This window comes from Bactrocera latifrons, unplaced genomic scaffold (genome assembly GCF_001853355.1).
Source record: "Bactrocera latifrons isolate USDA-ARS-PBARC rearing strain unplaced genomic scaffold, ASM185335v1 scaffold_53, whole genome shotgun sequence".
In the NCBI taxonomy this organism is placed as follows: domain Eukaryota; kingdom Metazoa; phylum Arthropoda; class Insecta; order Diptera; family Tephritidae; genus Bactrocera; species Bactrocera latifrons.
In genome coordinates, this window is record NW_017537190.1 from 951951 (window position 1) to 968216 (window position 16266).

At 34.1% G+C, this 16266-nt stretch overlaps 5 protein-coding genes across 6 annotated transcripts in view; 3 read left to right on the top strand and 2 right to left on the bottom strand.

The window, feature by feature from the left end:
• Positions 1-8592, bottom strand: part of LOC108974158 (decaprenyl-diphosphate synthase subunit 1) — a gene marked incomplete in the record, with an annotated part of 75484 nt that extends 66892 nt beyond the window's left edge. The window contains 2 exon segments of the mRNA XM_018941842.1: positions 7169-7871; positions 7966-8592. Coding sequence (XP_018797387.1) covers positions 7169-7552 — 384 coding nt within the window.
• Positions 8593-9052: 460 nt separating this feature from the next.
• Positions 9053-9965, top strand: LOC108974103 (39S ribosomal protein L32, mitochondrial). The gene is made up of 3 exons (XM_018941739.1): positions 9053-9209; positions 9273-9521; positions 9577-9965. Exons 1-3 carry the CDS (start codon positions 9122-9124, stop codon positions 9843-9845), a joined length of 606 nt encoding a protein of 201 aa, XP_018797284.1. The 5' UTR covers positions 9053-9121; the 3' UTR covers positions 9846-9965.
• Positions 9947-11389, bottom strand: LOC108974102 (methionyl-tRNA formyltransferase, mitochondrial). 2 transcript variants are annotated; one of them, XM_018941736.1, is made up of 5 exons: positions 11150-11389; positions 10892-11098; positions 10627-10765; positions 10405-10567; positions 9947-10345 (listed from the first exon to the last, which is right to left on the bottom strand). In XM_018941736.1, exons 1-5 carry the CDS (start codon positions 11353-11355, stop codon positions 9972-9974), a joined length of 1089 nt encoding a protein of 362 aa, XP_018797281.1. In that variant the 5' UTR covers positions 11356-11389; the 3' UTR covers positions 9947-9971. The 2 variants fall into 2 exon arrangements, with proteins under 2 accessions (XP_018797281.1, XP_018797283.1); XM_018941738.1 differs by having other exon boundaries at positions 10892-11095; positions 11150-11388.
• A 480-nt stretch (positions 11390-11869) lies between these two features.
• On the top strand, positions 11870-13678 carry LOC108974106 (protein spindle-F). The gene is made up of 2 exons (XM_018941742.1): positions 11870-12809; positions 12891-13678. The coding sequence occupies exons 1-2, from the start codon at positions 12044-12046 to the stop codon at positions 13262-13264; spliced, it is 1140 nt and encodes a 379-aa protein (XP_018797287.1). The 5' UTR covers positions 11870-12043; the 3' UTR covers positions 13265-13678.
• Positions 13679-16093: 2415 nt separating this feature from the next.
• LOC108974116 (carbonic anhydrase 2) overlaps positions 16094-16266 on the top strand; it is a 9476-nt gene continuing 9303 nt past the window's right edge. Inside the window, exon 1 of the mRNA XM_018941755.1 lies at positions 16094-16139. Coding sequence (XP_018797300.1) covers positions 16094-16139 — 46 coding nt within the window. The remainder of the gene's footprint in view (positions 16140-16266) is intronic.

Genomic DNA, 16266 nt, shown 5'->3' on the forward strand with positions numbered 1-16266 from the left:
ATGCGCACAGCAATACATATGCATACATATGTATGTACATCCATATACAAATGTATATATGAGTACATACGTAATTTGGACATACATACATATATACATGGGTATATACTTATACATATGTGTACATATGTATGTACATAAATGGTGCAAACATAAAAATGACTACACGTTCCAAGCACTCGTCATTCCGTTCATTGCCAATTGCAAATGCTATCAGCTACTAATTGTAGACTTTTGCGGATTATGCCGCACTTTGTTGCATACAAGTGTTTGTATTATAGCATTATTGTTGACTTTTTTGCTTGCTTTATTCATGTTGTTATATTTTGTTGTTATTTTTGCTTCAATTTTGGCAGCGTCCACTTGAACTCTATGGCCAAACGCAAACATGCATACATTACAGTTATGTACATGCATATATACATACATAACAAGCTCATGCCAGCTTCAAATTTCAATAAAGTAGCTTGATCCCGAGATAATGCAAATCATTACACTCATTCACAGACATTTCTGTTAAAGCCACAAAGAGATACGGTGTCTATATACATACACATACATATAGCATGTATTGCATGCGTTCGAATTCGCCTGCTTTCGATCATCAATACTATTTTAACCGAATTCCCATCGCATTCCATAGCATACGTGCACACACTCAGCTCATCGAGGCCTACTTCACAGCTGGCTTTTGACACCTGTAAACTGTTTTCGTGTCTGCGGCAGGCTTGTAGCTCACTTTTCATTTCAATCGTACGCGTTCGTTTGCAAATATGGATAAATTTGTGTTTGCATTTCTTCAAGCCGTTACTCTGCCATGTGATTCACACTTGACGTCTAATCTTTGGCGCACTTGAAATACTCAAACCACAAACATTTTTTTGGGGCATTCGCTAAAGATTACAGCTATTATTATCACTTATTTGATTGTTTTTCAGCTCAATTACAGCTGAAATGTGTTGAGTTTTATAAAGTGCGCGATGGTCGCCTTGAAATGTCGATTATAATTTAATATCACTTTAGCTATCATTATGTTTATTGTTTACATACATTTCCATTACATTTTTGATGGATTCACACTATGTCAGGTGTATGTTGCATTGATATTCGTGTGAAAGTTGTCGGAAATTTGCTGTTTTATGAACAACTTACTAAATATTGTTGTTTTTTTTTTTTGCAAAATTTTAAATTTTTTGCAGGAAACCAGTGTTTTATTTATTATTTTCTATACCATTGTTTGCCTTGGCTCTTAAACTGTTGCATGTCAAATGAAGGATGTGTTGAAGAGAGGTGAACTTGYCTTCATCAGCTGACAAATAGAAATATTATATAAATTAGGAAAAGTTCTAGTTTATAATTTTTTAACCACATTACTCATTGTGCAAGTAGCATCTTCTGAAGTAAAACAATTTGTGGGTGCAAATTCAGCTTATTCGCCAGCGTTAAGTGCATTCAGTGGAAACGTTAAAGAGGAAAAGTTTTAAAGAGTTATGTAAATATAAAACAGCTCATGTTACGTTGTAATATTTGAAATATTTAACCAGTTACGGATTTAATTATATAATTGCTATTAAATTTTGCCTTCCCMTGTATTGTACCATAAAGTTCAAATAATGGGTCTTTCACTGAGCGCCTGCTYCAAAACAGCACATCTAAAGCTTGCAAATATAGGCGAGAAACTTACATACCAGCTTAATAATATCACAACTAATTACAAAAAACATGCTAACTTCGCTTGCACCGAAGCATTAAATAAAAAAGTTTTCCATTTAAGGACTTCATTTTGAAAGTTCATTTCGTATGACAGCTACATATATGAAAAAGTGCTCCGAAATAAAAAATATGTTCGAAAATTGTAGCGTTTTCAGGAACAGAAAGACATGACAAATTTCGTGAAAATATCTTGACAAGTGCAAAAGTTTTACATACAAGCAACCTTTTTTTTTTTTTGTTTTTTTGACTCAGCTCCTCATGATAATCATTGATATACATATTTTTTTTAATTTTCCAACGTTTCATAGACAATTTCCTGCATCACCTAGACAAACTTCGTGGCAAACTGAATCCTACCTATGATGTTCTAAAATGTAAATATTTAAAAAAAACTAGAAATGGTAGCGATATTCGCCAATACAAATTAAAATTTTTCGGAATAAATGTCATTTTTACAGCAAAATAATGATCTAATTAACTTTAKTTCTTTATTTTCTCAGTTACATTTAAACAGATCTCTGACATACATACAGAGAAATATTACGAGTACTAGTTCGAMAAAGTGTTGTAATTGAAGTCATGAACAACTCATTAAAATAACTTCACAGTTCAAAAAGTTGAAAAATATTGTAATACTTACATATGTATGCATTTTCTTAACATATGTACATAAGTGAACTATATGCATTGCATTTGCATATATTAAAATGAKAAATCAAATATACATACATATATGCACTAGAATGTAATATTTTGACGGCACAGAGCTGTCAGGCAACTGCAAACACTATTAACATTTGAACTAAATGATATGTAAGAACAACAACAATAGCAACATATAYAGATTACAAGTTGACAACTTCACTAGCTGATGATGATGTGGACACCTCAGTGAACTCCGCTGCTAACAAATTATATACACATGTATAAACCTAAACTCAAATACATGCGTAATTAGTGAAGTGTTAACACCTCAAAAGGTACAGCAAAAAAAATTAATTTGAATTTTTAATATAAATGATGTCAATCACAAGTTACACATGCGCACAGCAATACATATGCATACATATGTATATCTAACTAAAAATGCGTGTCTTGCAATGTCGGTCACAATAACCAGCAGTCAGCGACACAAAATTTGCTTGTAAGAAATATTTAATAGAAAATAAGCAACACCAGTTAACACAAAAGCGAAGCACTTTCATTTTTTTAATAAATCAAACGCATAAATACTCAGCGCAAAGGCATGTCTTATATTTATATATGTGTATATACTTTTCACARATACATATACAGGTGTTTAAATGTGTGCAATAGAGAGTTTGGCCCATCGTGCTTAGAAAGACGCATTAAAAATGTACAGCCAAATGTTTGGAGGAGCGTTTTTTTTTTACAGTAACGCTATGAAAACAGCAGCAAAAGCGGTTAGAAAACCCAAATAGATCACAAGCAGACATATACAAGGGCAGTAGCTGGCACTAAAAGCATACAAATCGTAGAGGAATTCAATTCACACATAACTGTTAATATGAACTAATTTTAGTTGTTGTTTTTTTTTTTTTTACTTTCCAGACTGACTCACATATTTTTGCCAAGCTTTAGTGGGCGCAACCAATAAGTGAGCTAAACGATAGACGAAATCGAAAGCTATGGAAGGAAGATGGCAAAGAAATCGGCACAAATAATCGAAAAAAAAATATATAAAAATKAGAAAACATTAAATTTGGTTACGCGGAACTGAAATAGCCTACACAAAAACAAAATTTTTCATACAAAAGCAAGATTTTGATCGGTCAGTTTRTATAACAGTTATATATGTATGTATATTCTATAACTGTCTGATATCGGCGATTCCGAARCATGAGTAGTTTTTCTAAGAGAAAAGGGCTTGTGCAAACTTTCAATAMGATATCTGAAGATCTGGGTGCTACAAGCATCGTGGCAATCTTGAACAGATTATATATTCAGGATACAAAAAAAAAACATACAAAAAAAATTAATAAATAAATAAAAATTAAATAAAATTTGAAGAAAATAAACAAAAAGAAGTAAATTGTAAAGAAAAATTGCAAGGCAAAAATTAGTAAAAAGAAAAAAAGTAGAAGMCTATTTTATTTTTCCGCTCAAAGTAGCCGAGCAATAATGGATTTCTGTGGCAGTTAACGCACTACTGCGATTAGTGAAATCAATTTGGTGAAGTGTTGAGAAATAGTAGTTGCATCAAGGTTCCGCCATTGAAGGCCACCGATTCATTGCTTTGGATGACAAAAATATTTAATTTGCTAACTACTGACTGTCTTTTGACTTACATCGTTCATTTATTGGCAGCGAGCAAATAACCAAATTTGTGGTGTTTTGTGCAGCCAACGCTTTCTATTTGTGCTTATATACATACGTTTTTATTATTTGATTTTTTATAGGCGAATTTAGTTTGATCACTGAAATTTCTTTTCTGTTTTAGTGAATGTGAGGAGTGTTTGTAAATATCTATCTATGTATATACATTAAGACATATGCATACATACAAATATGAAGGTCTCATTCTTTGAAAGCAAAAAAGTGCTGTGAGATACGCCAATTTGTATGCGCATGCGCGCGCTCACCATTTACACATGCACATAGTAAGTATGTTTGTAGATTGGCACCACCCTCGGCACATACATATGTATGTATGTGAGTGTTATGAAAGCGCTTTTGAGCTTATTGCTGCATTTCTTATTGACTTCAACAATTATTAACAATGCTTCCTTCTTATTGCTGTTCGTATATAAGCGTTTATTGATGTTATAATTTTGGCGCTTATGACAAATGCATTTTTAATTCGGCTAAACTGTAGAATACCGCCCCAATATTTTGAGGATAAAATGGGTATGGGCAGATAGAGAAGTTGCAACCGATCGCCAATATTGATATAGCCGTAGAAAATTTATAGCTTGCGAGATATTTGCTTTAAAAGTTCGGATTCTTAACTATTTAAAGTAGGCATTTTTCCAATTAAAATGTGCTTTGTGTTTACATTTYTCCCTTTTTTTCACACTGTAACATCTTTTGTTTGTGTACATTTTATTTAAATAATATAGTTTAAAAATAAATTCAATATTTAACTCAACGTTTAACTATATTTATTTACACAATAACAAAACGACTGCAAACTGACAAATAGCCTAATCGTGAAATTCAAAAAATCGGTTTTCTTTTTTCAAATACACACTTAGTTTGCATGTAGAATTTAATAAATAAAAAATAAAATACAAAATAACTTTAACAATATTTTAATTTTTCGATTCAAATTTATGCATCAACACAAAATACAGCATAAAAGTTTTGTTGCTAGCATCAAACTGTTTGAGTAGCACTGTATTAGCAACAATGTAAACAAAGCTACAAGTGCAATTGCACCACAAGCAACCACACAAACGCACATGCTTTCTAAGACACGCTCTCCMGGCAGGCACACTCTCAATTGTTTGAGACCTAATGGTAAACAAGTAGAACAAGAATCCATGCACCAAAACAAAAATCAGCTGTTGACAAAAGACTGCGTAGTGAAAATACAGAAAGTAGAATAGTAAATGAAACCATATCAGTTTTAAGAATTTAAATTTAAAAAAGTGAGAAAGGACGTGAAATTAATAACAATTAAATATATGTACATATGTACATATATAATATATGTCATTAGCTTCTAATGCAAATAGCATATAGAATTTAAATGAAAAGCCAAGCTACTGACTTTATTAGTAATAATGTGGCGCAACTGTGAAGAAGGGAAATATGCAAAAATTAATTCGATAACTGTATAAATATTAAAATATATGTACGTAAATATGCCTCCATATAACGAATAAGAAACAAATTGTCGCAATAATGAGCTAATAATGTGGCGGGTGCTCCTTGAGTTAGCATGCAAAACAATACACTGGCTGTAGATGGATGACAGCCACTAGAATAACAAAAGTGTAAATTGCAGAAAAACCAACTTTAACTTTTTTATATTTGCTATTTAGTTTGAAGCATGTAGAAAAATTTTAGACAATGTGTGTGTAAAACCAACGAAACTAGTAGAAGCCGCAAACACACCTGTCTCACATTTGGCCAACGACTTTTCTCATGTCATTATCACCGTTTTCATCATCAACACGTTTGTTGGTAGACAACAACAGATAGTGCAGAGCTTTTCTTTGCTCCATTCACATGCAAACTCTTACATACAGATGTATATACTGTGTATGTGCGCACTTTCTTACCAACAGCGCCACTTCATGTCCACACTTTAATGCACAAACAAACCAGAAAACACCAGGCAAACGCATGAATTAACAACAACCATCARCCAAAMTATCATGGCCAAAGAAAGCGAAGTTTGCAGCAAAGAAAGATGACAAAGCGAATGAAATAACTGCCAACAGCAATAAATGTGAGAAACGATAAAATAAGCCAAGACAAAGTAAAATTAAGACAAAAAAAAAAGAGTCGTTACGAACTTAAAAGCCAGAAAGCAACAGGCGAGTGCATTAATTTCACTTTCGTTTGCAGCAACTTTTGCGCACAGTGTGTGGTGGTGGTGGTGTTGGTGGTAGAAACTGTATTTGTGTGTACAATGCTGCAAGTTACTACCGCACCGGCGCAACCGCAGCGTAAGCACAGCRAACAACTTCCCAACCGCAGGCAATGCACTTTGCCGATGAGGAAGCAATGCAAAGCGACGTCATCGCACACAATATTAAGGATGATAATGTTGTTGATGCACACGAGTCGTTAATAACGATGACAAATGCACTAGACCAACAACTACAACAACAGTTCCAACTTACTAATGTAGATACATATATGTCCATATGTATATTTCTATGTATGTATGTGCATTTGTAGGAATCAATTGAACATGGCGCAAAAAAACCGCTAAATACACCAATTGGGAATGCGCGCCGTCGACGTAATACAGTGATATCTGCTACTTTATATAGGATTTTGAATCACAAACTTCAAATGACCGCAAAAAATCGGCAGCATGTGGTTGCAAAACTCTCTAAAAGGTAATAGTCGAAATGGATTAACGACTTCTTGCAAATGAATGCTGACATTGAGACTTGTAACTGGTGGAATTAAAAACAATTAAATATATTAGTTTACAGATCTACAATATTGGAGCTTACAATGTTGTGAGAGAAGAAGTAAATACGAAACCCCCTGAMTATGAACAGAGTACATATTGGAAAGTGGTAATGATAAAAAAAATTACTAGTTATTTAAACACAAGGAAACCAGATAATAGAAAAAGTTTATCCGATAATAACTGCCTTCAAATATATGAATACAACCATACATACTTTTGAAGTCTAAGCACTTACTAGTTTTGAAAAATCCGTTAATTTGAAATACACACACATTACATACATTACAGATTTTTYAAATGCAAGTACACAAAATCAATAATTGTTTCAAAACAGCTTACCACATTGGCAAAATAATCCTGTCCTGTTGTTATGGCCGCGTTACGTTGCAATAATATGCCCACTCCGTGGAAGTTACGTTGTGGCAAAAGCGAGGACATGCTGTTCGCATTATTTTTGCACAGTAACGCAGCGGCAATGGCTGCGTTTGAGCAAAAGGATCTGCTAATTTTTTGTTGCCAAAACAATTTGCAGAGATTTTTTTGCGTTTGATGGTTCCGTGTACCGACGACCACGTTAAGTCCCTTACGACCGGAAGTGCTTAAACATGCCATTTTTGTGATTTTTTTTTTTTGTAAATTAGCAACGATTTTTAACTCTAAATTAGCACTTTTGAAAAAACTTTCGTATGCGTTTTTAAATACTTTTGTGTTATTGTTGATCATAAACTTTGTCTATGTTCAAGAGGTTTATWAAAAAAAAATTTTTTGCTTCATTGATTTACACTTTTTTGTTTTAATATATAAACTTTGGGTATGATGATGAAACGCCCGATAGGTCCTGTATATTCTATCTACTTCAGTATTATATATACGAGTATATATTTAAATATTTTTAGGAGGAARCATGTCACTCGCTTTTGTTTTCATTGATTATAAGCCAAGCTCAATATTTTTTGATAATTTTTTTTTTTTTTAATTTAACTTGGAAATTCACTATTGAATTACTTTTCACAGGTATTTAATTGACTGGACACGCACAACGCTGGTTAAGTTAAATCAAAATAACGTTATATTAATTAAATTTGATTTAGTAACTGAAAAACGGRAAAGACAACCACGGAACGACGATAACTTACGTCTAACTCCAGCAGCTCCAACAAAGTGTCTGTTGTCGCTGTCAACGACAGTGGCTTACGCAGGTTATTACAATGTGGCAGCAACCAAGTATTTAAGCAGACTTGAAGAGAGCTTAAGAAACGACTGCAGCGACAGTGGAAACTCGTTCACTTGGCTCGCTGAGTTATGTTTTGACGATGGTTACGGCTGCGCTGTGGTGAATATATAGTATACATTAGAAAATCATTTCGTACTCGGAACTGCACATGTGGTAGTGCGAYGAAACCGAGCACGTCGTGTTGGGTTTCTAGCACTTCATTTGTATACAACTATTTTAAGACTGGCTCTAATTTGAACGAAGCTATTGCCGCATTCAACAAGTATTTGTCCTTATAAAGTTTGCACCGGCTTAACATGTAGCGATTAAGTTATTATTCAGCTAAGATTATTGTCATGGCTCATGCATGCGATCCATCAACCTTAGAAGCACCTTACAACTAACACACAGGATTAATTAAATTTTATCTACAACAGCTCCAACTGAGCACTGTCACTACAACTACTTTTTGCTAAATTTTCTTTATGATTATTTAACTATTTTATAAATGAATTGGAAATTGATTTGACGTAACTTGCATGTTTTTTTATTTTACTTTCACAATATGCAAAACATCTGTAAGAACAGCTGATTGATGTTGCCATCCATGGTAGTTACWTTTTATCAGCGCCATCTACATGTAAAGTTAGACGGAAATGTTAACGAGATATAAACTTGCATATAACATCATAATTTTGACTATAAAAACATTTATATATATATTTTAAATAATTCTTGAATTTTGCAGTATTTTTGACTATATAATATAAAAATTTGAAATTATATACTACCATTTCTTTATTAATTACCCAACATCGATTTATAAAATCACAACATTATTCGCAATCCATGCCATTTAACGTAAAACGTCTGATAACTCGAAAATACATTTTGTTAGCTAATTTTTCATAACTTTGTTCGATTTATACTTGGTCATTAATGTCAAATCGCAGCATGCATGTTGCCTATGAACAAAAAATACAGATCAGCTGTTTGAGCTGTCATTCATTTTTTCATTTACTGCTTGAATTTCTTTGAATATTTTTGTATATTTTCTTAAAATAAAAATAACAATAAAAATGTCGCGAACTATCTATCAGAGTCTAAATTCCTTCCTAAATCGCCTTGAAAGGTTTATATTTTTCGGACGCCGCGGCCAACCGCCATGTATGTACACACAATTAGAATAAGACAAATTTTTGGTTATTTAATCATGTTTTTCTTACACAGTGGAGTTAGCTTTGGTCGGCATGCCTAGTGTTGAATTGAATGCACCAAATAAATCTGATAGATTTAGCCTTAAGAATCTGTTAGGTGATGGCATTTTGTGGGCTGTGCCGAAGCATCGTCGTACCATTGAAAAGCGTTTAAATCGAAAATTCGGTTTGCCTGGATATAATTGGAAGCCATTGGTTGCTAAAACYAACTTGCGCTCATGCAATCAATGTGGTCATGATCACGAACTGGGAGTATTATGTCGTAAGTTAATTTTTTATTGCTATGTTGAATAAAATTAAAAAATGTATAATTTTAGCTCACTGTTACAAAAAAGTTGAGCAGGAAACCCGATTAATGCAAGAAAAAATCCAGCAAAAGTTGGGTCTGGAGCCAATTGAACACGAAGTTGTCGTKCTATACCAAGGTGAACAACTTGATAAAACTGAAAACGGAAGCACTGATCGTAAAGTGCGCGTAGTGGAAATGGAAAAGCCACGTCCTGTTTGGTTCAGTAAGAATTTAATGCAGAAAACTACAGCGCAACCGGCAGATACAAAGGAAGTTAAACCCTCGAATCTAGGTTGATTATCGCACATCTTTATAATAAGAAAACTACTATGCTATGTAGCATAATGCTGCGAGAGTATAAAAAAACCTATTATCGTCAAAATTGTTAAAGTAATAAATTCTTGTTTACCAGCCAAATTAACTTTATTTACTTGTAAACGACAGTATTTGAGTGGATTTTATTTGCTTGAGGAATCCATTATTAAATTCTATTGCAGTCATAATTTTTTTACCTTCGACACGTAGTTGATGTATTTCCAAGTGTGTGTTGTCGGCGCAACGAACTAAAAGCAGACGTTTATATCGATCGTACAAAAACGARCCACACTCCACATTAGCTAAAGAAGCAGGGAGCTCTTTTACAGCAGGTAGTTTAACATCAATCAATTGAATATTTTTATTCTGAAATCTCGTTATTAAGTGCTTAAAGCCAAAAAGTGCGCGAAACCTGCAATGTAATTGTTCTGCACTCAATTGAGACCAATTCACATTTGTAATGACCGTTGTTATTTTGGGTGCTATAGAAAAACAGTATTTGACATTAATACAAAGTTCCAATGTGGAATGGAATTATTACCAAATGTAGCAAGCTCATTATTTTGCTTTGTTGCAGATTCCAAACAGCTTGAGAAATTATTTAAAGTATTAACCAGCAAGTTAGCGCCTTCTTGTGCGAGTTGTGCATGAAGTTCCGGCATAAGAATATCGGCTCTTATCGGTATTTCACGTTGCGCCAACACCTTAAGAAAAAAAGCTTTGAAATATACATCAGCTGGAATAAACACTCTGAAAAACTTACATCTCCGACATCGAAGTGTTTTGGTTCAATTTTCATAATAGACACTCCAGTATGCGCATCTGCTTGCATTATAGCATAGATAATGGGCGCAGCACCACGCCAACGAGGTAATAAACTGGCATGTACATTAATCATACCACTGAAATAAGAAAAGGTATTATTTCACCAAATATATTTATTTCCTAAYGTTTTGTTTAAATAATCTTAGGTCACCTGAATGACAAAACTGAAGCAAAAAAAATACTATCATTTTTTAAACACTTACTTTGGAAATGATTTAATGATCCTCTCAGGTATTAAATGACCAAATGATACGACAACACCTAAATCGTACCCTTGACAATCTTCCGGAAGTACGGGCCAACGATAAAGTGTCAGCTGCTTCTGTTCTGCATAGGTACGAACACAATTTGCCGGATTTTTAAAAGATGTTACGACGCTCAGTAAATTGCTTTCTGYTCTTGAATAACTACTTAAAACAATTTATTGCAAATATTTTTTTAAAACTAATGTTTTAACATACTAGTTATTATGTAGCGCCTGCAGACTGGGTAATGAAAATGTGTCGGTACCGAAAAATAACACTTTCAACTTGGAATTTTTTATTATCTGTGCTGACTGTGACTGTTGACATTTCCAACTGTTTTGACTRCGAATTAAATTAACGCTTTCATTTATTTTTCTTCGATATTTGAAGAAATTTAGTTTAAAATTATTTATGCAAAGCATATTTGACTAAAATTAAAAGTTACACAAACAAACAACTAACAGCTGACCATCATTTGACATTTCTTATTGAACACAGTCGATTACAGGTTAGTTTAACAGAGTTGTTAAAAACGATATATAGCAATAAAATTTTCATTTTTAAAAAGATTCTTCTTTCTAATTTTACTTTTAGTACGTASACGTTCAGTTTAAAAGAATTAATTCAGTTTTAGTTTTCTTGAATTAAATTTYTAGTGTTTTGCGAACCGGTTTGCATATAAAATGTAAAAATCCTTCTGGTATTTTCACTAAAGAAATTTGTAACATATATTACTCGCAGGCAAATTTTGAAATTTGGAATTATAAGACCCTTCGGAAAATTGAGAATAAATCTTATTATTAATTATGATTTTAACATTGATAAAATATTTTTATTTCATGAGCTTGACAAACCACCTTAGTAGGTGTTTATTACGAATGGGAGATRCAACGAAATAAAGACAATGCTATGTGTCAAAAATGAATAACAGTTAGTGTATTTTGTCTTGCACTCAAATTCTCTTAAAGTTATTTTCTTATTGTATTTAATATTATATGTTTTGCTTAGATTTTTATATACATATGTTCAAATCATAATCTTCTATTACAAATGGTAATTTAAAGCCAAGAGTCAAATAAACATCACCACAAACKCAAACAATAAGCAGCAATGGAATCAGGGCCAAACTCTAGCAATGTACTTGCTTCTGAATATGCACTACGAGTTGCACTACAAACTATGAAGGAAAGATGCCTTGCACTGCAACGTCGATTGACTGAGCTGGAAGAAGATAACGAAGAACTACGTGCACGTTCTGACCAAGTTAAACAAACAAACACAACACWAACTAGCAATGGCAGTATCAATACTGAGGCGGGTGAATTGCTGCAACTGCGCGTGCAGGTCGAGGAGTTGAATCGCCAAAAAGAACAATTAAGCGARCACATCAATATGGTTTCAAATGAAAATCGAAAACTATGGTCGCGGCTGTCACAAATAGCCAAAGATAAAACTGGACAATGTGGTGCTACTCCTGAGCCAGATTACACCACCGGCAATGAGCCAGATGATAATCCGACAAGTCCACGTAATGGTAGCGGTTCAAATCAAAATCTTATACGTTCCAAAACATTTACACAACATTCCCCAAATCCTAATTTACGCCATAAGCTAATACCGAATGGTAAAGAATTTAGTATGGAGGATGTTGCGCTTGAACAGAAATGTGACGTAGTCGAAGATAATGATTATGTACTACCAGCAGATGGTGACTTGGGATTCGCCTACTTAAATGTAGACGATAATAATGTCGATGATGCAGACTTTACTTCTGTAGCTAAAAAGTGTATGGAAGGGTTGCAGGAAATGCAACGTGAGGCGCTCAAGCAACAACAAGAACTTAATTCTGCACTTACTGTTATCGAGACTAGAATTGGTAAGCCGTCAAAAAAATTATTTTTAACAGCTCATAAATTACACTTACTTATATGTTAATAAATTTTATATATACATACAGCACTGCAGCCGTGCGCAGACTGTGCGAAGAAATCGCAGAAACCCGAAATGGCTGACAAAAGTCTAGAAACTGACGAAAGTTTCAGTGAAATAATGCATATAAATAAGAATAATGTGTCCAAAGGCAACAAAGCATGGTCCGGATCCAACGATGCTGAAGAAGAGGACCTGTCCAGCACCAATGAAGCGGAGGAAGAAGAAACCTTCTTAGGCGTTGATTCCTACTATGACAAAGTACAAAATGTACTCAATATGGATGCCGCTGAACGCGTGTGTCCTATGTGTGGCAGAAAATATGACGGCTCAATAGCGTGGGAAGCATTCCAACAACATGTAGAGGCGCACTTCCTCGACAGGGACGATATTGAATTCTGACAAAACCCGAAAATCTACTTTTCCTCAGAATTATGAGATGCACAGCGATTTAATGAAGTTATACTGCGTGCTTGTGGCTATAATGGACTGATTTTGTTGAAGAAATTCATTGATATAATAAATAGTGTGTTGTTTTGTACGAAGCCAATGGTGTAATACAYTTACAATAATAATTATTATTTAAGTATTTTATGTAATATTATACGATGAAAATTGCTTTAAAAAAATGCACGGGAAACCGTCTAGTATTCAGTATGAAGTACTAAATTATTCTACATAAATTTTGCTAACTCACGTGGAATGAGTAAATATATGTTATTATCCGTAGAAGTAAATTACTTATCTATGCATTAAATATGATTGGTATGTTATGTAAAATTACAGAAAAATTTTAAATATATATATGTATTTAAACCTTTTTTTCTCTCTCAAATCTAAAAAAGGGTTGTTTTTTTGGAATACTATATGTAGCAGATTTTATATAAAAAAAATTATGAATTCAAAGCCAATGAAGTCGAGACTTCTTTAGGTTCGGTAAGTATCTAGTAACCGAATGAAAAACGAGAGAACAAATTTTTCAATGTATTCATTTGAGCCAGAAGTGAAAAATCAAAATGAGTWTCAAAAGTATGTAAAATATGTTTTTCTATACCTATCCAAACTGGATTACATCTTCCAAATAGCACCCTTTTGACTGAAATTCATCTGCATACAGTAACGTTGAACCGGCTGTTGTGGGAATTGAAGAGAAAACGACGTCATGCAACGGAAGGCTCAAGAAACGTGTCGTTGYGACAGTGTAGGAGCAAAAGGAGAGRGGTGTTAGATGAGTGGRKTTGGYAGAGCATGCAAAGAAAGGGTCAGTGTCARKCGGAGACTCATTGCTCSCAGGACATATATTARATATTTCGGAGTCTATTCTAGATAAGTAGGCGTTTWACCTGCTAGAATATCCAGAACGAAGCTGCACAAGGGTCACTCTCGTTTCTCGCGGCAACTCGAGCTCCTCGTTTGCTATGGATGGTGGTTTGACTCCGAGTACGCTATTGACTAGAAGGGAATTGGTGAAGGTGTTGATGGCGCCGCTGTGAAAGACATAGGAATAGACTTCATATCCTTTACGATGGTTAATATATGTATCTGCGACAATGTTGCCTTTGTCCAGGTAATCAGTGTAGATCAAACCTTGAGAGCCCCTACTAAAGCGTCGGCATTACATTTCGGTCAGGTAGAATTCTTTTCGCTTCCTTCGGAAACTGTTCSTGCGGTGAAGTCCCTAATTTCGTCTGCTCTTTGCTCACTGGTGAAATAAATACTCTTTCAGCTATCTCTCTCTTCTTCAATCGTTCGTTTGTCAGTACGAAATTTTGGATATTKGTGACGTTATTATCCGTGGTGGCCGTTTTCAAGGAAAAAAAAAACTCAACTCAGTACAAAATTTTTTTATGGACACCATCCAAGGGCGGAATCACCATAACAGCATCCAAGCGTAAACCACTTTTAAACGAGCCAAAAAACTCTTATTTTATTTTAAAGAAAACTGATTTACAAATTCAGTGAGTAACAACAAATTTCTAAACAAAATTTAATAAAAAATATGCGTGTCTATGATTAGGCTTACATGACTAAATGGGAATAACCCAAARATGGCGAGCATGACAATTAGCATTTTTGTTTGGTAAAATATTTAATGAAAATTTTACTAACCTACTATTATTCAYTTCGCTATTTTGGAAGCTAAAATAAGCTTTAAAAAAAATATATATATGTATATATACCAATATACATACATATATGTATGTATAAGTACACATGTATGAACACATATTTTCAAACCTCAGAACTAATTGCCTTTGCTACAATTGAGAATACACAGCATTTTTCTACGCTTAAAATTTGGGCTATTTTGTCATAAATTGTATATTATTAGCAATTAACCGGTTAATTTTTTCTTAATTTCGCACCAGAAAAACGTTTGACCAAGTGGTTGTTGTTGTTGTTGTTGCTTCAAACGCAAGAATTCTCATAATTATTATATCATACCTTTCACTTATACGCGCTCACTTGTGCATGTGTGGCTGTGTGTGTGTGTGTGTGTGAACTGATAAGACCCAAGTCGGCTTGAGACGCCTACTTTTCGGCTACCGGAACCGCTACAAGCAATAACCGCAGGGCTACAACAAACACACACAAATAAATGTAAACACATTTCAGTGTATATATGCGCATGTGTATGTGTGTGTTGTAGATGAATACGGTAAGCCACACCATTATCTCCGCATACTCAAAAACAAAACCCGTGCGGCGGCGCAAAAACAATAAACACTTCCAGGCATTTTTCAGCGCTCATACGCGCACACCCATACAGAGTACATGTATGTGAGTGGATTGCTTTGAGCGCAGGCGTGTATATGCGTAAATGCCTATGAGTTTGACYAAGCACACACTTGTTTTTATGCGCATACATTTGCTGGCTTCGCAGCTTGGTCTGATCTCTTGCAAATTCAGGTGCTTCCGGCCACTTGCGCACGTGTGTGTGTGTGTGTGTGCTCAAGCAGCGCTTGGCTAGCCGGCTTGGCGTTACTCTGTTTTGCTTCTTGTATATAAATTGATTGCAGTCACCAGAGCAGTGCTTTAGTTAATCGCACCAATAACCGATCTGCAACGCTCGCTGGCGTGATCGCATTTTAATTGTATTTAGTTTAGTTTCGTCRACGTCAACGCGATCACAGCGCAATTAACTTCTTAAGCGAAATTAATTTTTGAGTGAAATTCTGAAGATTCGAAAGTTGACAGTTATTTTCTTTTATAAAAAATTTTCGCGTTAAAATGGTGCTGAGAAAACCGTTGTTGCTGTTCCTGCAGCTTTTGGCTGGTAATTGTTGCATTTGTTTTCAAAAGACTCATACAAATTAAAAAATTGCTCATAGAATGAATAATTATATATTGAAATGCTGATACATTGTTATGTGTGAATTAAATAAATAAAAAAATAGTATGTG